The sequence below is a fragment of the Phalacrocorax aristotelis genome, chromosome 16 (genome assembly GCF_949628215.1).
Source record: "Phalacrocorax aristotelis chromosome 16, bGulAri2.1, whole genome shotgun sequence".
Lineage (NCBI taxonomy): Eukaryota > Metazoa > Chordata > Aves > Suliformes > Phalacrocoracidae > Phalacrocorax > Phalacrocorax aristotelis.
Genome location: NC_134291.1, coordinates 9,868,151 through 9,891,406, shown reverse-complemented (window position 1 = coordinate 9,891,406; position 23,256 = coordinate 9,868,151). Strand labels below are relative to the sequence as shown.

At 40.1% G+C, this 23,256-nt stretch overlaps 1 protein-coding gene across 1 annotated transcript in view; it reads left to right on the top strand.

The window, feature by feature from the left end:
- Nucleotides 1-769: 769 nt before the first annotated feature.
- The window catches only part of SUZ12 (SUZ12 polycomb repressive complex 2 subunit), a 35,623-nt gene continuing 13,136 nt past the window's right edge, over nt 770-23,256 (top strand). The window contains exons 1-8 of the mRNA XM_075110998.1: nt 770-1,237; nt 4,378-4,424; nt 4,511-4,575; nt 9,496-9,564; nt 14,570-14,619; nt 18,050-18,135; nt 19,567-19,798; nt 20,570-20,672. Of these exons, the coding sequence (XP_074967099.1) occupies nt 916-1,237; nt 4,378-4,424; nt 4,511-4,575; nt 9,496-9,564; nt 14,570-14,619; nt 18,050-18,135; nt 19,567-19,798; nt 20,570-20,672 (974 nt within the window). The 5' untranslated portion in view covers nt 770-915. The remainder of the gene's footprint in view (nt 1,238-4,377; nt 4,425-4,510; nt 4,576-9,495; nt 9,565-14,569; nt 14,620-18,049; nt 18,136-19,566; nt 19,799-20,569; nt 20,673-23,256) is intronic.

The window sequence follows — 23,256 nt, the reverse complement described above, 5'->3', positions numbered from 1 at the left end:
AAGCAGAGAAAGGTGGGAATAAAACCAGAAACGTTTTACTTCAGACTTCTCAGACTCCCTGCACCTTCGGGCAGGATTTCTCATACCGTCCTCTGAGAAAACCTCACTGTTAATTAAGGTTAGAGCTATGGGACACCAGCAGGACCTCACGTCCGACCCAGAATAACAATTTTTACCACAAAAACGATACCGATTCACACCCAAGCTTCTGTTTCGTTTAGTTTGGCTCTTCGAACGACCGAGCCTGCAGGCAGCAGAACGGCCCCTCAGCGCCACCGCCGCTGCGCGGGGGGCGGCTTCCCTCAGGCGAGAGGGGCACCGGCTACCGGCGCGGCGGGAAGGGGGAGCCCAGGGCTGCAGGCAGAGCGGCGGGGGCGGTAAGGAGCAGGGAGAGCCCGGAGCTGCGGGGGCGGGAAGGGGCAGGTGTAGCCGGGGACTGCGGGCAGCCCGCCAGCAGCTGGCAGCGAGAGCAGGCGGTGGTACAGCGGCCCCACGGGGCGAGGGGCGGCCCCCGGAGGCGGCCCGCTCTACCCAGCATGCCCCGCGCCGCAAGGCCAGCAACCCTTTCCCGCGAATTCAGTTCAAAGGAGGGGGAGGGGAGAAGAGCCAAGCGGCGAAACGCACCGACCAACCAAACTCTTCCAGAACCATCCGTGCGTCACGCGGGGGCGGGCCCCCCGCCGGCCAATGAGGCGGTGCGGCGCCATCTTCGGAGCCAATGGGCGAGTAGGGGAGGCGGGAGCGTCGTGGTCGTCGGGTTCGGCTGGTCGCGGCGCTGAGGAGAGCGGAGCGGAGGAGACTTAGAGGAGTTGGAGCTCGGCGCTTCCCCTCCCCCCTCCTCACCCCACCCGCCCCAGCCGCCCCCCGCCCCCGCTCGGTCTCCGTCCTGCCGGGGCCCTCTCGGGGGCCAGGCCCATGGCTCCTCAGAAGCACGGTGGAGGTGCGGGGCCCAGCTCGGGCTCCGCTGGCGGCGCCGCCGGAGGAGGAGGAGGCGGCGGAGGCGGCGGCGGTGGCGGCGGGGGGTTCGGGAGCTCCGCGGCCGCGGCGGCGGCGGCTCCCGGCGGTAAATCCGGTGGTGCCGCAGGCGGCGGCGGCGGCGGCGGAGGAAGCGGTTACTCGGGCGGTTCCTCGGCCTCCTCGGCGGCGGCGGCAGCGGCGGCGGCGCTGCCCCCCGTGAAGAAGCCGAAGATGGAGCAGATCCAGGCCGACCACGAGCTCTTTCTTCAGGCCTTCGAGAGTGAGTACCGGGCCGGGGGAGGAAGTGGGGGCCCGAGCCGGCGGGACCGGCCGGGGCCGCCGCAGAAAGGGCGGGAGGAGGAGGAGGGGAGGGCTGCGGGGAGCAGGGGCTTCCGGGGGTAAACATGGTCGGGGGAGGGAGGGAGGGAGCCGGGGCGGAGGGGAGCGGGGCCGGGGGCCCGGCGGGGCTGGGCGGAAGCGGGAGGTGCGGGGGCCGGTGTGCGGGCAGGGCGGCGGGAGGCGGCGGGGGCTGGGGCCCGCCGGGCGGAGGGCGGGGGTGTGTGCTGCGCCCAGCCGATGAACTTGGTTTCTTAGTAGCAGTTCCCATCAGGCTTTCGGGGTGGCTGGTTGCCTTCCCTCCTTTAACAGCCCTTGGAGGCACCGGGGAGTTGGGAACGAGGAGGTTCTGCCCTCTGCGGCGACTGCCTTTCGAGCCCCTTCCAGGGGCAGGATGTGATTAAGACTTCTCTGTACTTGGTTTCTCTTTGTCTGGCAATAGTTGTCCCTTAGTTGAGATTTCGTACTGCAAATTGACCCTTGTGACCCACGCATCACCCTGTGGCCGCTCCAGATAGGAGAAGAATCCCCTTGGATGCACCAGAAAGTAGTTTAGGGAAATCTGATTCGAAAGCATAGTATAGCAATAAACTTATGTTGTACTGAAAGATTTCCGTGCAGTTGCTAGGATCTGAAGGAAATTTTTAATGCCCTACCAAATATGTGATCCGGTTCTGGAATTGGTGCTGTCACTGCTCGCACTCACTTGCTATGGACGGTGACAGTGTTTGAGAAAGGGTTGGAGTTTTTGGTGGTGTCTCAAATCAATAATGCAGGGTCCTTTGAGCCTTAGCCCTGTTCGCAAAGCTTTATGTTCAGTAAATACTGTCCTGCAGATAGGTGAAGTTACAAACGAGTTTTTAGAGGGTTTGCTCAGTGTCAGTGTCTGACGTGGGGGAAAATATTTTGCCCATGCCTCAGTCTGTCAGACAAGGGGAGCACAGAGCTGTGCAGGTAGTGATCAGGACTAAGCGTAAATGTATCACAGCGTGTTAACTCTGTAGTGTGAATATTAGGGGAAAACTGCAATAGGTAAATATTGGAATAAAAAATCCTAACACGTGTAGAATTGAATCACGTTCTTGAATGTTTTTGTCCCTTTTCAAGGTCATATGCTAGAAAAAGATAAAGGTTTATTTTAAGCATTTGCTGAGTAATATGGACTTGTGAAGCATATGTCTGTCTGCAGGTTGAATAGCGTGTTTCAGAGTTTTTCTACTTGGGAAAACTAAAGTTGAAGCAGCAGTGCGCTGGCATTAAATTACGTCCCTGTGAATGTATTTTGTTTTCATACCTTCCTAAATTATAACTCTATCATGTTTTTTTGGTGACTAAAAAACCCAGGATGTTTCTTTAAAAGTTGTGACTGCTCTGTGTTTTCACTTCTTGGCAAAGTGCATGTTTCTTAATTTCTTTCTTTTCTGTCTTCTATCTTGATTTGAAAAATACAGATTTTTATTATAATTTGCATTAAGCAGAACTTTATTGTTTTTCGTCAGGCTTCTAAGAGGAAATACTGGGATAACTTTAAGATTTCCTTCTCTCTACTAATCTCTCTAGTAATAGATTCTTTGGGGTCTTACATTTGTAAGTGTGGAAATACGGTTAAATCATATCTTTAAAAAGGGATGAAGGATATAAAATGCTGTCCTTTTTCACTTCTAATCACAGAATTTCATGAATTACAGCCTTAATTACAGAATTAAGGTTTCCAGCTATTTGAAATAAATGTTTTGCAGTCATATGAAAATAAAGTTTTATATTTCTTAAATAAATAGTTGTTTGTTTTCTTTATGTGGGAAATGGAAGCAGTGTTTGCAGCCTTAGCATGAGCATCAAGGCATTCTCCATTCTCTCTCTTTTTCTCTACACTTAATGTGTTTTATCAGGTCATTTCCAAGTTTCTTGCTGGCGTTGCCTAATGAAGCTGGCTTTTATTTCAGTTTAAAAAGGCTGTATCTTAGGTTAGATTGGAATTCTTTTTAGCTATAACCCGATCCAGACAAAAACCTTTTTTGTCCCGATTTTACTGAATTGGTTAAAACTGAATTGAAGGTCATCTTTCCTGTAGGCGAGTCTTGCTTTTTTGAGCTTTGGTTATTACACCTATTTCAAATGATCACAGAATCACAGGTTGGAAAGGACCTCAGGGATCATCTAGTCCAACCTTTCTAGGAAGAGCGCAGTCTAGACAAGATGGCCCAGCACCCTGTCCAGCCAAATCTTAAATGTGTCCAGTGTGCGGAGTCAACCACTTCCCTGGAGAGATTATTCCAGTGGTTGACTGTTCTCACTGTGAAAAATTTCCCTCTCATGTCCAGTCGGAGTATCTCCAAGAGTAACTTGTGTCCATTCCCCCGTCCTTTCCATGTGACTCCTCATAAGAAGGGAGTCTCCATGCCGCCCTTTCATGTCAGTATTGTGTATGGCTGTATTATCCTCCCTCTGCTTGCACTTTGCGGTAGTAGTTGCTGTATTAGAATCAACATTTTTCTGATCCTGTGAATGTAAAAGGTTTTGGAAATGAAATTCCTAGCTTAGAATGATCTGTAATGTGTCATAGTCAACGAACAGTCCCTCTTCTTGTTTTGGTACCTTGTGCAAATGACCTTGGTACTTTCCAGAAGGAGAAAACAATCAGATACCAAATTGTCCAACTACGTAAATTTAGTGTACTATTTTGGTATCGTATCAGATATGTTCATTAACTTTATGAAGCAAACTTACCTATTTGGCAGTAGGTTGTAATATGCTGAGATTTTTTTTTCTGCCCTTTTATGTTAAAAGTCCCGTAGGAATCATACCTTCTGGAAAGCAAGAGCAGTCATAGTTGAGTTATGACTACCAATTTATGGTAGCTTAAACAAGAAGTTGCTTTGTGTTATACAGTAGGTGAAGTAACCTTTGACTTGTTAACTTGGAGTTATTTGGATGTTGTGATGCTTCACTTAAATGATGATTTTTGTGGTAATTGTTTAAAAAAAATAACGAACATGCTAAATTGGATACTTCTCTTTTGTCATTATAAGGCTGTCTTTCTGGAGCTATAAGGTATGTTGGATAACATGTGTTTCTTTTTCTTAGAACCAACACAGATATACAGATTTCTACGTACCCGGAATCTAATAGCAGTGAGTAACTGGTCTTTATCGCTCCTTTACTTTGGACTCTTAGGAAATTTTAATTAAAGCATAACATCTTCTTTTTCTTCCTGCAGCCAATATTTTTGCACAGAACTCTCACTTACATGTCCCACAGAAACTCCCGAACAAATATCAAAAGGTAAAATTGTTTTTTGAGAAGTAATCTTAAGATGTTAACCAAGTAGTGGAAGTCCAAAAATGTAGTGGAGGGTGACGTCCTCTTTTCACAAGGTGTATAAAACATGACCTTTCCTTTTTGAAGAACTTAAAAAATGCACATATCACTTTACGGTTGATTTCTGAGACCTAAGAACTTTCCTGCAATGTTAAGGCTGTGTGTGACTTTATGCTTGTGACTTCTCTTGGTACGGGGAATACTCAAATGTGGATAACTAATTTAGTCCTAACTAACTCTCCCATGTCTGTTTTGGAGGAGAACTTCTTGAAAAAACCAAACAAAACTGTGTAAGGTCTGAGCTCTTGCAATCAATGGTGATTGATCATAATCACAGGAAACATTTTAGGATTTGCTATGATTTTAGGAATCACAGGAAACATTTTAGTTGAAGCTGTAACCTAACTGTTTATTAAAAAAACCCAAACAAAAAAAAAAAACAAAAAACCACCCAACCTCAGACACAAAACTGCTGGTTTTGTTAGTTAGTCTTGGAAGGATCCAGTAATTGTTTCTGTAATTTAAAAGGTGAAAATTGAAGATCAGTTTGCTGGATTTTTTGTAAAATGCTACAAATACTTTTTAAAGGTTGCTTTGGACTGGATACATCTGAGAAATGGGCTTCAGTTTTGGCGTTGCAAAATAGTCATTCCCATCATGTGAGGTGCTACAGCTGCACGTCAATAGACTTTAAAATATATAAATCCTGAAGAGTGAAAAGTGCAGTGTACATTATTTATTAGCAGAATTGCAAAGTCCTTTCGCTTATTTCCTCCTCACTGAAAATCAGTTGTTACACATTGGGTATTTTTTGTGGCCTGAACATTTATTTTAAAGTATTTTAACACTAAAGTTCTTATTGCTTGGAAACAGTTGCTGTGGGGCTGAAATACTTAATCACGAACACTTACGGAATAGCAAATTAGAATTGTCTGCACAACCACATTTTAACTATATTTGTATCTAAGAAAGGTAATACTTGAATGATCTGGTGAGCAATAGAATTTGTTTTTATTTAAATTAAAGAGGCTATATTTAGCATTCTTGGATCTCTTGGATATTGGTTAATGTTCTTGCCATTAGCTGTAATGCTATAATATAACATTTTATTGAAGCTGAATCTGTAATGTACAACTGCAGGTACTTAGGACAGGTGATGATCAGATTCTTTCTTTCCCTTTTTTCTTTTTTTTTCCCAAACTTGAAGTTGCTGCTCACTTTTTCTAACAAAAGTTACCATTGTGAATTGTTTGCTTATTTTAAAATAAGGCAGAGCCAAATTTTAAGAAATACTGTTCAGGGTGTCTTGGCTTTTTGTAACTAGAATTGTGCAACAGGAAGTTCTTGCTTGTAACTTCTATTAACTTATAGTTGATTGAAATGTGTGTGTTCTTTTACCTAAAATGTGTTTCTCTGGATATCTGCTGTAGTTGCTGGGGAACAAGAAATGGTACTTTGCATGTGTGTTGTGTGGTCCACTGTTCCAAATTCCAGATCAAATTCAGCTGCACAAGTAATGCTTGGTTTCTCTTTGAAACATACTAATTTTTACTGGCCCCCTTAACACTTTGTTTTAGAGCTGTGATTTTTAGTTAGGTAGTGTTCTAATAACAGATCAATGGCCGTTTCACTCACTAGTTTTCTGACAATCCTGATGTATTGAAATCATTCTGGTAATTAGGACTAGGAAGATCAGGTAAAACATTTCATTATGTTTTCTTTATAAAAACACAGTAATGCAACAGAAGTGAGCTAGCGTAGTGGAGGTGGGAAAAAACCAGAAAGTAGTTGCGAAGTGCTTTATTCTTGCCTGGGTCCCCCTCTCCCACCTTTCCATGCTCTGTCAGTACTGTGGTCCTTCTCTTTCAGCCTAGTTAAACCACAAAAGTTGTGGTTAAAGGTAGTGTGGACTATTTAGATGTAGTGGTAAATCTGAGAGACTGTGGCAAAACAGTCTCAGCTGAACTCCCAGGAGAGGTTAGCAGGATAGTTGTTTACTGATCTGTGCTGGTAAACACTTTCAAATGTGCACAAGACCTTAATTGCCATTCTTCATGCGGTAGAAATAGTTAAGGTATGTGATCTTGTTATTCTGGTGAAAAAAGGGCTTTAAAAGAGGAAATATATCCGAACTAGAGTAGAAGGTCTTTGAGGCTTATATTAGGAAAAACGTATGTACCTGGCATCAGTAGTGAAAATGTTAGTAGAATTCTCATTGCAAAAAAGTATCTTTTGGCATGGTGTCATTATTAGCCTGCTTACGTGGACCATGACTACACATACAGATTTATTCTCCTAGAACCTCTTAATTTGTTATTTTTAAATTGCTGATCATTGTTTTGATTGCCATTTCAGTAAACAGTGACATGTAAAATATAAAGGTGTTATCTCCAAACTTTATGGAACTTACCAATCACAATAGTAACTATAGCTCCACATCTTTTATCTCTAGCTCTACGGTAGTCTGAGAAAAATGCCACACAAATTTAACACTTGGAGGTAGGGAAGTAAAACTGCATTTTTACCAAGAAATTATCCATTGCTGTTGATCTGTATGTTTAATACTGAGAAAGTGCTTATAAAGACTAGAATGCTTAGAGTGTAGAGAAATGTTGATAGGGAGCAAGTTAATGAGCATGTGTCACTTGGGCTAAAAAAGTATTGAAGTTGCTGCTTATCATTGGAGAGGCAATATGTTTGGGTCAAGTGATACTTGATGGAGAATTGAAGTGGTATTTCTGCCTGTGGGTCTGTCTTCAGGTGTTGCTATGTTATTAGACCAAACAATGGTGTTGGAAAAAAATTACTAACTGTTAACAAAAGCTGCTTCACCTACAGGATTTGGATAAAGGAATACTTTTTTTATTTATTGGCAGACTAATGGCATGCTATGATGTGACTTTTAATACTTAATTATTACTGTGCTTGATTGGAATAGCAGTGGGTGGATAAACGTGCAAGGTGCACATACTTGTCACACAAGTAAATGCTGTCTTGAAAGTCCTATGTGTTAGGGATAGTTATTACAAAAACATAATTTTGTCCGTTACGTTATCATGTTCCCATGCTTAAAAATAGTAATTCAGTTTAAAGGAATTTCTGTATTTTTTATGTTCTTTAAGTTAACTTCAAAGATAAATTTTTATTTACTGGGTTTTTTGGTTGCTATTTTTAGTTTTTTCTGAAAGATTTTTTAGGAGGACTCACTTTTTGTTTTAACTAACCCAAGTCTGACATTAGGAAAGGTTGTGTCATTGTTTTTTCTGGGTCAGTAATGCTCACAAATACTACGTGCGAGCTGTGTCAGATATTAGTATATTTTACAAAAGATTGTTAAACTTCCCCCATTCTTGAAACAGGTTTGTGTCTTAGCTGGTTTCTGGCTCGTGTTCTGATCATGACATAACTTTGCTCTAGAGCTGTTTTAAGCATTCATTTGGGTCTGAAGAAAGCCTTCTAAAGATTAGTGTACTACTTGCTGTTCTGCAGAACAGCGGCTGGTATTGATGAGCTACGGCAAAGTGCGCGCAGAGACTTTTCCTACCTTAGAACCTGAAACTTTCAACAAAGTCTTCTGTCCTTAACATCTCTTGCTTTAAAGCTGGGCATTGCAATGTTCATTTTAATAATCCCACGTTTTAGTGTAGGTGAGTCAGCTGTTGAATCTGTCATCTGTGTGAACCTTAGGCTGAGTCGAGCTTTGAATCAGTGATTGTTTGCTACACAACTCAGAATTATTTTTTCTGCTTGCTGTCTGGCTGCAGCCCTGTACTTCTGTAGTGCTTCTTGTCCGGTGTTACTATTTAGCCACCATGTGATCTGTAACTAAATCACTCAGATGCATTACATGCTGAATGTAGGCAGTGTATGATATCAGTGTTTCTTCAGTGAGGGTATTTCTGTAGGTGATGCTTTCCACTTCCCCAGAGCATGTTGTTGCTGTTCACCCAACAAGAAATTAATTATTTGGCAACAGCCTATGTTCTTATTTAATTTTTCTAAGGTATAAATGTAAAGGAAGGATGTCCTCACAGCTCTTGCATTGTAACTCTAGTCTCTAGTACAATTTTGTTGGCGTCTAGGTCCAAGCATTGATTTTCCTTTAGAGAAAAACTGAAAGATTGTTCTGGAAACTATTGAATAACTTCTGTTCATGAGTGAACTTTATTTAGAAATGAACATTAAATTGTATGTATGGTAGAACAGGTTGAACATACGGGCAGGAACAGACTGATGTCAGAATTACAGAGAGAAATGATTTGAAGTGATTATTCTCTCTGACATTGTTGTCACTGGTTGTCATTGTCCCCTCTGTTTCCTGTGAGTGTGTTCTGGAAGTAGCTTCAGAATTCATTGTTTTTTGTATTGTGTCCATTTAATATAACTTCGTGCAGAAAGAAGGGGGTTTTTATAATTTGGTTTTTAACTGTTTTGTCAGATAAGGTTTTAAGTGTTTTTCATTGTTATGATCAAGAAGAAAGTAGTAATGACTGAAGAGTTGACATGTAACTTCTTAGTAGGTGTGTCACTAAATTGGGAAAATTTTCTTTGACCAATGCTGAAATGTTCATTGCAAGGCTTGAATATGGTGCTGTTAAGTGACACCTCTTAAGAGCAGTAGTATTACTGCTAAAAAGGTCTGGTTTTAATTCTTTGTATTATTTGATACTGCATGAGGTGCTGTATTGCAGTTGTGTCCCTGTCCCTAGAACACGAGTCTGCTATTAGGTCTTAAAGGGTCCTTTCTGAACAGAAGACTAAAATTGTATATACAGACAGTTTTAGATTGAAAACCAAGTCAAAGTTTAGGCTGAATAAATTTTCTTGTTATATATTATGGAATAGTGGCTATGTCAAACTATTCTTTCTGCTTTTTCTTCACAGGAAAACATTCAAAGTAGATGACATGTTATCAAAAGTAGAGAAGATGAAGGGAGAACAAGAATCACACAGGTAATGTTTTGTTTGTATATATTTGTGTGTGTGTACAAATGAGCACATGGGTGTGCTAAATCAAAAGCTTGATTGACAAAATGAAAGTGATAAAGAGTAATTTTCAGAAGCAAGGTACTTACTATTTGAAATGTCTTCTGAAATCTTAAAATGTGTATGGGTGTGCTGGTCACTTAAAAGCTTGGAGAAAAGCAGTATCAATATTTGTTGTGCTGTTTCTTGAAATGTATATAGAAGCTTCAAATATTTGCCTTAACTTTTTTTTGTTAAGACTGTCGGTTGTGTCAGTAACCAATTGTGCGTACTGGAATAAAAAACAAAGAGGCAGGTCTGGGTAAATACCATGAAGTTATAGTATTTGGGGTTTTAACTGTTGTGTATTTGCTATTTTTAACCATACATTCATAGCTATGTTTAAAAAAAAAACCAACCACAAACAAAACCAAACTCAGGACAACAAAAGAAAGCACAACCCTCAAACTTCTAACAGTATTTAAAAAATCTTGCCCATCTGAAGCCGTAATCGTGTAACTAGTTATAAAATTGTCATGGTTTAAACCCAGCTGGCAACTTGGTTCCCAACAGTTACTTGGGAAAACAAATGCCATCACTCCAAAAGTCCCCCCCCTTTCCTCCTCCTTCCCCCAGCTCTCTGTGCTGAGCATGATGTCATATGGTGTGGGACATCCCTGGGGTCAGTTGGGGTCACTGTCTTGGCCGTGTCCCCTCCCCACCCCTTGTGCACCTTCAGCCCCTCACTGGTGGGGTGAGGAGCAGAAAAGGCCTTGGCTCTGTGTAAGCCCTGCTCAGCAGTGACTAAAACATCCCTGTGTTATCAACACTGTTTCCAGCACAATCCCAAACCACAGCCTCATAGTGGCTTCTATGAAGAAAATTAACTCTGTCCCAGCCAAAACAAGCATATTTTCCACCCCGTATTCCATACCGTTTGTCATGCTCAGGTCCCACGCTATCTGGTACATTCTCATTACCTACCTCCACCCTTCCCATGCTTTGATATAGTACACCGGTGTCATCTGCGTAGCCTGTGGACCAAAATGTCCACCAAGTTCATTTAGTCCATGACTTTGGGCTCCATGTGTTCCAGCGGTCACTGAGGACAGGAGAGGTGGTGTGTTGGGTGGAGTTACTGGGCACCAAAGCCAGCTCAGCTCAGGTCACTGCTGCACTTGCATGGCTTCTTGTAAGGCTTCTCCATTGGTTCCGGTGTTCCTTCTATAGTAATGCCTATAATACGCAACTGAAATCCAAGTTAAAATAATGTAAAGGTATTTCCATTACAGTCTCTACTCCTGGTCCCTTTTGACCAGACTATCTGGTTTAACATTGCAATGAGCTCCTCCTCTTGCCCCCGCTCCAGCTTGGACTTATCCACACACTGCCGTCCCTTAGGGATGTACCTGCTCCAGGTGGACCCTTATCTATGAGCCACAGTCTCTCCAGGAGTGTACCTGCTGCAGCAGGGACTTATACACAGCCACAGGCACTTTGAGGTGCACTTGTTCCAGCGTGGCCTTCTCCATGTCCCGCAAGGCCTTCAGAGATACACCTGCTCCAGTGTGGCCTTACCCACAGTCATGGTCCTTTCAGAAGTAAACCTGTGCTGACGTGGCCTTGCCTGTGGCTGCTGTCCCTCCAGGGGTGTACCTGCTCTGTTGTGGGCTTACCCATGGCCACACACCTGAGGTGCTCCAGCATGACCTCATGCACAGCCACTGATGCTTCAGGGTGTACCTGCTGCAGCACAGACTTAGGCACAGCCACTGGTGCTTCGAGGTGTACCTTCTCCATCGTGGACTTATCCTTGGGCCACAGTCCCTTCAGAGGTATACCTGCTGTGGCACAGACATAACCACGGCCAAGGTTGCTTTGAGATGTACCTGCTCTGGCATGGGCTTATCCACGGCCACAGATGCTTCAGGATGTCCTGCTCCCACATGGACTCATCCACAGGTCACAGTCCCTTCGCCCCGAGGTCACGCTGGAGTTCCAGCCTTTCCAGTACAGCAGCACAGAAACAGCAGCGATGCCCTGGCCGTCTGCCAGCCCAGGCACATCGCATTGCTGTTATCAAACTGGTCCCAGGCACCCCAGAGTAAGGTGGTCAGCAGTACAGCAGCAGAGAAAGCAAAGAGCAGCCACTAACGAGCGCTAGGCTATAACACAGAGTAAGGCAAGCAAACCCTATGGCAAGCACAGGAGCCTGCAACTAATAGCTGAACAGCAGTAACAGCTATAAATTCAATCCACTGCATTCCAATCAAACCTGTCGTTATCGCAAACCCTCTAAGCCCCACATTGGGCACCAAAAAGACTCTTGTTTAACTGCAGCTGGCAACTGAGCCCCACCCAGCTGCTCACTCACTCCTTCCTCAGTGGGATGGGGGAGAGAATCAGAATAGTAAAAGTGAGAAAACTCATGGGTTCAGATAAAGACAGTTTAACAGGTAAAGCAAAACAAGGAATTCGTTCACTTCTTCCTGTGGTCAGGCAGGTGTTCGGCCATCTCCAGGACAGCAGGGCTCCATCATGTGTAATGGTGACTGTCAGCTGTCCTGGCCGTGTCCCCTCTGAACCCTTTGTGCCCCCCCAGCCCCTTGCTGGTGGCGTGGGGTGAGGAGCAGAAAAGGCCTTGGCTCTGTGTAAGCACTGCCCAGCAGTGACTAAAACATCTCTGTGTTATCAGTGCTGGTTCCAGCACAATCCCAAACACAGCCTTGTACTGGCTACTGTGAAGAAAACTAACACTATTCCAGCCAAAACAGCAGAAAAATGTTTTTATTAAAGGCTGTAAAGCTTAAAATTTCCCATTCCAATTTTCTTGTGAGAAATATTGCTCAGTCTGAGATTTTTCTTATCATCTGACCCCACATATATCTCCTGTTGAACCTTTGCATAGTTCTGTCTGCATAACAGTGTTCCCTCTAACAAACAGATAATTTCAAGTCTTGATTCCATATGGAGTTGTCATTTGCAGCAGGACTTACTCTGTGAATTCTAATTGTGAAATAGTAATTACCTTTATACTGGTGTACTTACTGGTTTAATCATGTCAACTTTTCTCCCCACAAGAGTTTAAATTATGTAACACTTAAATGTTGGCTAGAACTCGTATTTGGTCAGGTCTTACTACTCTACTTCAGAAGAAAATACTGAACTCTTGCTGAATTTGCCATATTGTATTTGGCAAAAGCCAAAGTTCAGCAGAGATGTGAAACTCGGGACTGATACATTTCAGTAGATTTTTATCCTAGTCTGTCTCTGAAGTGATGGCAGAAAGAAGTGATAGCAAATATGCCTGGTCTGTTGTTTCTTGACCAGTTTCCTAGTGCTGAAATAAAATGGTATGAAAAGCTTATTCACTGAGAGGTGATGTGGCATATGGTGTGTTTGTGATATTTGAGTATGATGATGACCATAACTTTTAAAAATTATTTTCTTTATATATGAAGCAAACACCCAAGCTTTTTGTGGAAGTATATATCATGGTAATTAACCAATCCATTACGAAGACTTCTAAAATAATTTAGTCTTAACTGGTGCAACTCAGTCAGATCTGGTTTAGTCCTGCAGGTTGGCTTTGTGTTCTTTTTTGGTAGAAAGATTGTAGATAATTTGCCAGAAACCTTCTATTTAATGTATGGATAGATCCTGAAATGCAAAGCATTTTGGAAAATTTAAACCAATACCAGTCATCTTAAAGACTAACCTAAGTTGCTGGAATGTGTGATAACCTGTTGAGATGGCTGTATTGTGGTGTTCATTTGGTTTTTAACTAGCTGGTTTTTTTTCCATAGTATTTGGAAACAATTGGAGCACTTCAGAGGCAGCCATGCTAGATACAATTTAATCTGAAACAAACTCACAGATTTTGAGTTCTAGGAGGTTTTATGGGTTTACTGTATATTATTTTTCTTAATTATCTTTTGCTCCATATATTGTGGATACTTGCTAGGTAACTATTTTAAGGATAAGGATCATGTTGAAACAAAAATAGAACGTTGGTTTGTGTGTGTTGGTTTTTGTGCTTTCAAAACTCAAAAAATATACTTTAGAATTGGTCTGGAAAAGTAACGTGGATGAATGATGCAAGTTGGTATAGATGCAGTCTTCTGAATGCTTAAGCTGTTGGGCACTTTCACTAATCATGTCAGTGCTCTGAGATTTCGTGTTTAAAAGTAAGAGTTCCTGAGAAGTCAGTGAAGGTGCTCAAAATCGTATCTGATGATGTAGTGTGACAGATGATACTTTGTTGAATAGTATGTACTTCAGAAATACTAAGTGGCTTTGAGACCTATTTTAGTCTAAGATTATGAATACCTGCTTTAAACTGAAATATATTCTGAATTTAACAAATTGAAATAAAATGGGTCTACAGTCAGCAGAATAGGCTAGGCTATGAGCCGCAGTGCTGTGAAACAGAATAGATGCAATGATTATTTTGATTGCATATGCTGTAGATTACATGGATTTGATGTGACTGATAATCTTTATTTCTAAAGCTGTAGCTTCCCCATTGTAGAGATTCTCCCTACCAAACTTAAAATACTTGTTTAATGAACAAAAAAATCAATATCAAATGCATGGTTCACGGTGAAGTTCTAGAAAATTTCCCACCAAAGCTCTTCTCTGTTGCTGATGAATGTCTAGGAAATGTGCTTGCCTGCCTGTGAAGGCAAGGTTTCCTATCTTCAGACAACGCACTTCTACTGTAGGGTTTAAACTTCTAGGTTGTTTTTTTTTAAAAAATGTGTCAAGGCACAGGATACATAGAGAGAATCAGTCTGCGACGAGAAAACTGGTCTACAACTTTGCATCAATTGCAACTGCTGTATGCAGGCAGTTTCCAAGTTAGAAAGATGGACCACTTCATTTTAGTTCTGCCTCCTGTGTACGCCTGTCCTGAACATCAGGGAGTGGAGTGGCTGCTGTGAGAAGAAAATACTTGTTTGTTCTAACATTTCCTTTCCTCTTTTCTGTTTAGCTTGTCTGCTCATTTGCAACTTACATTTACTGGGTTCTTCCATAAAAACGGTATGTTTGCTAATTCATTCATTATACTGTTAATTTGTATAGCACCTTGGAAATTGGTATAGATCTGTGAGGGGAATATTTGAATATTTTGAATCTCTGCTGTTTGAATGCAGATTTTAACTTACTTAAGCTCAGATTGTCCCATTAGTTACAATACTTTCAACAGTGCTTTAAATGTGTTGTAGCGTAATTGTAATGTTAAGCAGGTAAGCCTTCCAGGGTTTTAGTCAAAACAGTGATTTTGAGCGATACCTCAAGTCATCACCCATTCAAACTGAAATAGACCTTGAGGAGTTCCTGAAGAAAGTGATTTTATCGGAGTGTGTCTTTGGAGTATTTGAAGCAGCTTTAAAAAAACCAACACATCCCAGCCTCAGACACTTAGAAGATTCAGTGTTTTTTGATTTAAAATAGAAGCGTGAGAATAAATTTTATCAAGTAGAGCCTAGAAATGAGGCAAAGGCCATGTCAGTGATTATAAAAGCAACAGAAATCATGTTTTAATGACAGTCTTTTAATATTGTGTCTTTTATGCACATAAGGCTTTACTTCTCAAAATCGGAATATTGGACTTCCCAGACCAGAATGAAGGGTTCTGTTGCTTTAATGAAAGCAGAAGTGGCATGCTTTCTGCTGTATAGACATGGGTAAATTCACTGTCTCTTTACTTCCTTGAAAAAAAATTAGCTGTTTATCCATTAAAATAAAGTGGTGTTTCAAATTTCTTGGTTAAAAATATTCTGAATGGCATCTTAGTCTTTGGATGTAAAATGTAATACAATTCATACAATAGGTTTTGTACTTTTTTCTGGAAGTTGTTATGTTCCCTCAAAGTATCCTGTGCTTAACCAGATCTATTCAGTAAGGTGTTTGAGGGTTAAAGCTGCAAATGCCTAGATTTCAGAATCACTTCTTTATTAAACTGTAATATTATTCTGAGAAAGCTCTTCAAATCTGTAGGTTAGGAACATTCTGCTTCTGGAACTTCGAAACACTGCTGGTCTCAATGGATAGTATTGGTCTTGTTTCTGTTCTCAGGAACTTCATGTTATATGTTGCTGTCGTGGTTTAACCCCAGTCAGCAACTAAGCCCCACGTGGCTGCTCGCTCACTTCCCCGTCAGTGGGATGGGGGAGAGAATCTGAAGAGTAAAAGCGAGAAAACTCATGGGTTCAGATAAAGACAGTTTAATAAGCAAAGCAGAACCTGTGCATGCAAGCAAAGCAAAGCAAGGAATTCATTCACTCCCGTGGGCAGGCAGGGAGGGGTTCAGCCATCCGCAGGACAGCAGGGCTCCGTCACGCATAGCGGTGACTTGGGAAGGCAAATGCCATCACCCCGAACGTGTGTGTCCCTGCGCCCCTCCTTCCCCCAGCTCTATGTGCTGAGCATGACACCATACGGTGTGGGACACCCCTGGGGTCAGTTGGGGTCACTGTCCTGGCCGTGTCTCCTCCGAACCCTTTGTGCCCCCCCAGCCCCTTGCTGGTGGCGTGGGGTGAGGAGCAGGAAAGGCCTTGGCTCTGTGTAAGCACTGCCCAGCAGTGACTAAAACATCTCTGTGTTATCAGTGCTGGTTCCAGCACAATCCCAAACACAGCCTTGTACTGGCTACTGTGAAGAAAACTAACACTATTCCAGCCAAAACAGCACAGTTGTGTTTAGTATTTAAGCTGGGAAACCAGAAGAGATAAAGACATTTGGGGCAGCTAGTGATAAGAATAGAGAAATACAGAATAAAGGTGGAGGAAAATTATCCTGATGTGTCTTAAAATGAAAAATGCAACTTCAAAGCCCAATCCTTCCCGGACAGTATGTAGCAGTAAACCTCACAGATGGAATTTCAAATACCTAGCAGATAGGGTAGTTGTTCCATAGATTTTGCTGACAGACCTTACTTTTCTTACTGCTTTTTATTACGGTGTGGTCTTACACAGACATGGGCTGTAGTAGATTTTAAAAGATTTTAATATATTTGACTTTGTGCCTGGTTTTGAATGTTTAGATTACGTGACTGTACTGTTAACTATAAAAAACCTTCCACTTCAAGACAGTACTGCATATAGTGAGAGCCTAATGGTCATTTTTACTGTAGAAAAGGACAACCACTAACATGAGTAATATATGCTATGGTGAATATTAAATTAGAAAATATCTAAATTATTGCAGGTGGTGCAATTAATATGCTTATTTGTTTGGATGGAAATTATGTTAGAAACTCTTGAAACTGAGAGTGTGGTGCAGTTTTGGTTGGGTTTCACCCCACCCCAAGTTTCTGTATTTGCTAAGAAGATTTCTAATGTGTCTCGTGTTTACAATTAAAAAAAAAAAAAATCCATTTGTTTCATAAAACTGCTAGTGTCTCTAGATGAGGTACCAGAACTCTCTCTCAACTGAAACATATTAAGCTTGTTGAATTTGGAGGTAGTGTCAGGAAGAGAGCAAGCGAAGAGTCATGGCTTATGCTGTCTTTACTATGTCGAAGCTTTGCTTTGGTATCTGATGAGCATAACAATATTTCATTGGATGTCAGATTCTTTGTGACATGGACCAAGGTGAAGTCATTGTGCTTTTAAATTTAAGGCCATTATGATATTTGTAAGATTTTAAAAGAACAGAAATTACTTCTGTTAGATTCACTCGGTTTGGGCTGATCATTGTTTTTCAGAATTTCTTCCACAAACTGTTTTTTAACTAGATACATACTCAGTCTTTACCTGTCTACTCTTTTTTCATATGAGGGCACATTTCTAGATTAATATCGATTCAAATTATTAAAGGTTCTCTTGCCATACAGTGAAATTTGTTTTGCAAGGCAGTTCTTAATTGGCATTGCTGATCATACTGCTGGTAGCAGCTGTCTTGAAGATTCCAGGCTCTAGGAAATCTGTAGTGCAGAAACTGTGAAGCCAATTCTTCTTTTCAAGAGTCCTTTAACAGCTATTCTGCATATGCCTAACCTTGCATAATCTTTAAGGGGTTTTAAAATTTTATTTTGTTTTGTTTTCCTATCTGATAGCATCTGGATCTTAAGTTTTGATGCAGCCCAAATTACAGGTTTGCAAGCTGTAAAGAAAAAATAATTATAGGAAATAATTTGACTCATCTGTAATGAGCGTATTCTGACTTTCTTTAAATCTACCTGTATAATTTTCTCTGCGATAAAAGGGTTTTGGCAATGCCAAAGGTAACAAGTACTCTTTTAAACATTGGAGATCAACTATGCTTTTTAATCTGCTAGGATTAGCATAGTGAGGTAGGATATGTTCTCAACTAGAAATTTGCAGCAAGTTTGGGGAGAATTGAAACTTAGAATTTGCCTAGAGGTCTTTGTGCCTGGAGGTATGTATGGTTAAAAAGTAGTTAAGGTGGATTTACACCATTGAATAGATCTTCTCTTTTTCAAAACTTAAGATATTTTTCTGTTTAGATAAGCCATCACAAAACTCAGAGAATGAACAAAATTCTGTAACCCTGGAAGTACTGCTTGTGAAAGTTTGCCACAAGAAACGAAAGGTAAAAATGATTTGACAAAGTATTAATATATAGTAAAGCAAAATGTTTCCCTGAATCTGGAACATTTATTTAACATTGCCATACTACAAGGTAATGGTGAAATTATGCTTCTGTTCAGATTAATTTAGTCTTTAAATCTAAGAACTAATCTTTTCAAGTTGTTTTCTAGTGACTGGGTAAGGGATTCTTCAGAAGCAAATATTTGTATTTGTGAATTTTGCTCTGCTTTGAGAAATAACTGGAAGTTTGAAAAAAAAAAAAAAAGCTTTGTTCATTGAACTTAGCTTGCTTGTAAGTCAGATTCACTCATTGTGAGTTTCAGCCACATCTATTTTTACTTATATCTTTTTGTATCACATCATTAAACTTAATTCTGTTGTGATATCCAGAGGCTTAAGTAAACCAGGCAATCACAAAATCATAAAATAGTCTATGCCTTTAAGAGTTTAGAAATAAAAAGGAACAAGTTGTAATTGTTATGAATTCTCCAGTCATCTGCCAAGTCCTGTCTCTTTCCTCGCTTTTTCTGTACCTATGTTTTTCACATTGATCATCTCAATTATTGCTGATTTTAGCTACTATGAATCATAAACAGTTTTAATCTCTTTTTTTTTAAACCATCTTTGAATTTGCTTGCTGTTTTAGCTATGTTTGTTTCACACCAGTTGGCAAATTATCTTCACAGCTATGGGAGTATGGGAGGCTCAGTAATGCATGCTGTAATTTTTAACCAAAAAGGGAACAATCTGCAGTCAGAGCTTTGTATATTTTCCCTAAGAATGTTAAGCTGTTTTGACATGTTTTTAAGAGTTAATATTGTTTCTAGCCAATTTTGTTACTTGCTATAGAATGGATAAATATGGTAAAAGCAGGAGGTGCTGATGGTTATTTGAAATGTTTTGCTGCAAGTTTCATGCTTAGGCCATCTTGCCTTGTTTTCCAATACTGCACAGTGCTCGGTGATCTATTTGAGAGATACTGCATATAATAAATCCTGCGTAAGTGGTTCTTTATCTCCCAAATAGCACAAAGTGCACTTTGTAATATTGGAAGGAGAAGATAGGGAGCCCTTGAAATATATGTATAACCAAAGCATTTAATTTCTTTAGGTAAACAGAATTAAATTAGTATTAATGACTGTTCTACAGTCTTTCTGAATGCCTCATGTTAGTGTTAATTTAATCACTTAGAGAAAGATGGCTGCTGCCAGAAGTGGTTATAAAATGCCAGTTTTATTTACATTTTCAAATATCTGTTTTTACATTTAAAGCCTGGGATTGTTATTCCAGATTTTATTTACATCTGTTACGAAGCTTATTTTCAAAAAGATGGTAGCACAAGTACAATTGATAAATGATATAAATTTTAATATTTACTGGTTTTACTTGGTATTCTAAAAACCTAAACCTTAGCTTTCTTGTTTTCCTGCAGGATGTCAGTTGTCCGATAAGACAGGTTCCTACAGGTAAAAAGCAGGTGCCTTTAAACCCAGACCTCAGCCAAATAAAACCAGGCAACTTCCCATCACTTGCAGTTTCCAGCAATGAGTTTGAACCAAGCAACAGCCATATGGTGAAGTCTTACTCGTTGTTGTTCAGAGTAACTCGTCCAGGAAGAAGAGAGTTTAATGGACTGATCAATGGTGAAACTAATGAAAACATTGGTAACTTCAATCTTTAAATATGCTCTTACAAGGTTTATCTTTTAGGCACGTATACAGTTGCCGGGATCTGCAGTGTAGTTCATACCCTGAGAAGGGCCAGTAGTAAATGAGTGAACTGGCTTTCATTTGTTTTCAGTCTTTTTCAAGATGGGGCTAAAACAGTCGGTAACTAGAAGTGCGCTTCTATTTCTGGGTAAATTTAACACCAGTTTTTACTAACGTGTTATGGTAAAGATGTGAGGCAATGTTGGATAATGTAAGAGAGCTCTGTGGTTTCTGTGGCTGTCGTTAAACAATCTCCAGCAACACTGGTCACTACTGACTCAGCTGTAGGTGCTCTCATGGTCTCTCATCAAAATTAAATGACTAGCCAATAAAGAAAATACCTTAACATTTTTAAAAGCTGCTTTCTTAATCTTGTCAAGACATGTTATGTTTCATCACAGATGTTATGGCTTTGAAAGAAAGGCTTGCTTTCTCACTGTTTTATGGCTAGAATGAAGGAGGAAGGTCAAATCCAAAATTCTTTGTGCTGACAGATTAATATGACTAAAATGATAAATATATGTGAACGTATATAAAATATGATTACTGTTAAGCTAAGTGATCTCCATTGCCATTTTGCTGTTCATTAAATACTATGTCCTTTTCTATTGCATGCCACATCTGACATAATCAACAGCCAGTTATATTTTACAATTGCATAGAAGCTGTTTGATCTTTTGAATTTGTGCTTATATAATGACTGAATACCATATTTCTCATGTACAGATGTCAATGAGGAGCTGCCAGCTAGAAGAAAAAGAAACTCTTCAAATCGTGAAGATGGGGAGAAGACATTTGTAGCACAAATGACTGTATTTGATAAAAACAGGTAATATTGTCCAAAATAAATATTGTTTCTGTTAATTTTTAGGACTTTGTTTAATACTAAACTTTAAATCTATTCTTTATGTTCAGTGTTGGCTGTCTTTACATTTTTAGTTGGTAGTTACAATACAAGCTTAGGCTTGTTTCTGATTTTTTTAAAAAAAAACAAGTCTACAAGTTTTATAATGCACATTTTATACTGAGGCCTGTTCAGCAGCAATTGTAACATTCCCTTTTATGAACTGGAGTATTGTCCTGTTCACATGTATCAGTTTGTCTGTTCCTTGTTGTTTGTTTGACAGATGTAATTTCTGTGGTTCTGTTAAAGAACAGTGACAAGGTAATTGAAAAGTAAATCAAACAAAAAGTCTCTGAAATATGCTCACTGATTACCTTCTGTTTGGTGGCATAATTCTCTCCATGCCCAGACTCTTGCTGATGCAGTCACAGATCTTATTCTGCTAGTACCTAAGGAACACATCAGTTCTCCATTACTACAGTGAAATCAAACTAGTAGTTAAAATCGTAATAGGCTTACTCTGTCATGTAGTTTAAGTGTGGTGAAATATTTTAATATTTGTTATCTTGACACGACTCTTAAGATATTTTAAAGAAGGTGAAGCGGGGTGAACTCACATGTAGGTATAGCTTAGAGCAATCCAGATAGTTCTGAAGATAAGTAGCGTTCCATTTACCGGTAAGCGGGCATTGTAGCTGTTTGTTCTGCAGAAGATGATGATACCAGCAACAGCCAAAATACAGTATATGAGCATAAGAGTTCTGTCCGTGGCAAATGTAGATCCTGGGTGGAGGCAGGTATCTAGATAATTTCTTTATTAGTAGAAAATAAATACAGTTTCAAGAAAAAGCTGCTAGAAGTGTAGCTCCAAGTGATTCTGACAAAATGGTCATTTATCCAAATATGTTTTTAGAAGTGTTATATTTTGAGTAGGGTATTTTTAAGACATGTCTTTCTCTAATCTGTGTCTTCTCAGAAGTCTTGACAAGGTTTTATTCTTTTCTATTACTTAATTCCATGGAAAACTTCAATATGCTAAACATGACATGGACCATTAGGTAGGTTGGTAGTGGTTATACATAAGCTAGGACATTTTCAGTCATGCTGCTGTGTAAGTGACACTTGTCTGATATGCAGCAGAACCAAATCGTGCAGAAAAATCTGTTCTTTAAAATCTTTAAAATTTTACTTTGTGTGGAAAGCCATCTTCAAAGTGTAAGCTATTGACTTGATTAATTATTTGTGGATTTTTGTAAAGTATAAGTTATTCATTTATGTTAACCTCTTGAAGTTACAGTCTTCTGTTTGATTGAGAAATTGAAAAATAAGTTTTTACCCAGACTTCAGGCCTGGAAAAGGGTTATACATATCATGCAGATCTAGGAAAAGTATTATCCTAAGGCCATTAGCTTCTCCATCTTTGTTTATTCACTTTTTGAAGCCCTTACTGTTCTAAATAGAGTAAATGATGGAGTTGGTGGTTTGCAAGATGCTGTCAAGAAATAGAACAAACGACATCTGATGGTTTATTTGGTGTGTTTATGACTTTATTTAGCTGGGATATTTCATGTAGAAGAAAAAGATAGGCTGTAGTTTACCTGTTCCAGTATCTCACCATAGAATACTGAAGGATCTAGAAACAAGAACAGCCTTTTTCTGCAAGACAATTCCCAACTGTGTAACAGTTTGCATACTTTTGCATGGAATTTATGTACTTAGCAGCAACTCATTTATTTTGAATGATACTTCTGTACCTTACGATCTGTTGTCAGGAATTCAGTGCCATTGCTTCAGAAAGCAATGTCTGAAAAGAAAAAATACAAAATCTTGGGAAAGTGAGCTTGTATTGTAAATTGACATCTTTAAAACGTGTATCGATTAAACGTTTTCCTGAGACTATACCTTTGATTCACCACTTTTCTCTTTTTTCCTTCTCCTGTGCTGGTCAGCATGTGGCAACAAAATAAAACCATTTAAGTAGCGATCAGAACTTCTCAAGCTTCACTGAACAGACTGCTACGTAGGAGCAAGCAGGGTGAGATAGGAAGGAAAGTGAAAATGTAGCATGCTGGTTAACATGTTTGAATTACCCGTTCTAGTCTAGGTAAAGCATTTTGTTTGCTTTTTGAGAATGCCATGCTTTACATTTACCATGTTGAAGCCCTCTAGAGGTTACATCTGACATGGCTTTGATACAAAGATAGGATTCTTTGGTTTTGGAGGCCTGATTAGAGGTCATATTGGTTTGCTAGAACAGAGTAGTTATGAATAAAGCAAGAATAAATAAGAGATGATTTGGATGGGATGTCATTCACTTTGGTTTTTGTTTCTTCACAGGAAGATTTCCATCATAATATTAATTTTGTTTTAACAATAACTTTCTTGCATCTCTTGGAGTCGCTTGAATGGAGGCTTTTGTGTTAATGTTTGGCATTAGGCAGCTTTTTTGTTACGGATGGTGTTTGCCTAAGATTCACAGCCTGAAAATCTGCCTTTAGTTTCATGGAAATGCAGTTACTGTGAAATATATTCTACATTTTAATAGGCAAACAATAAAAATGAGCTGCGT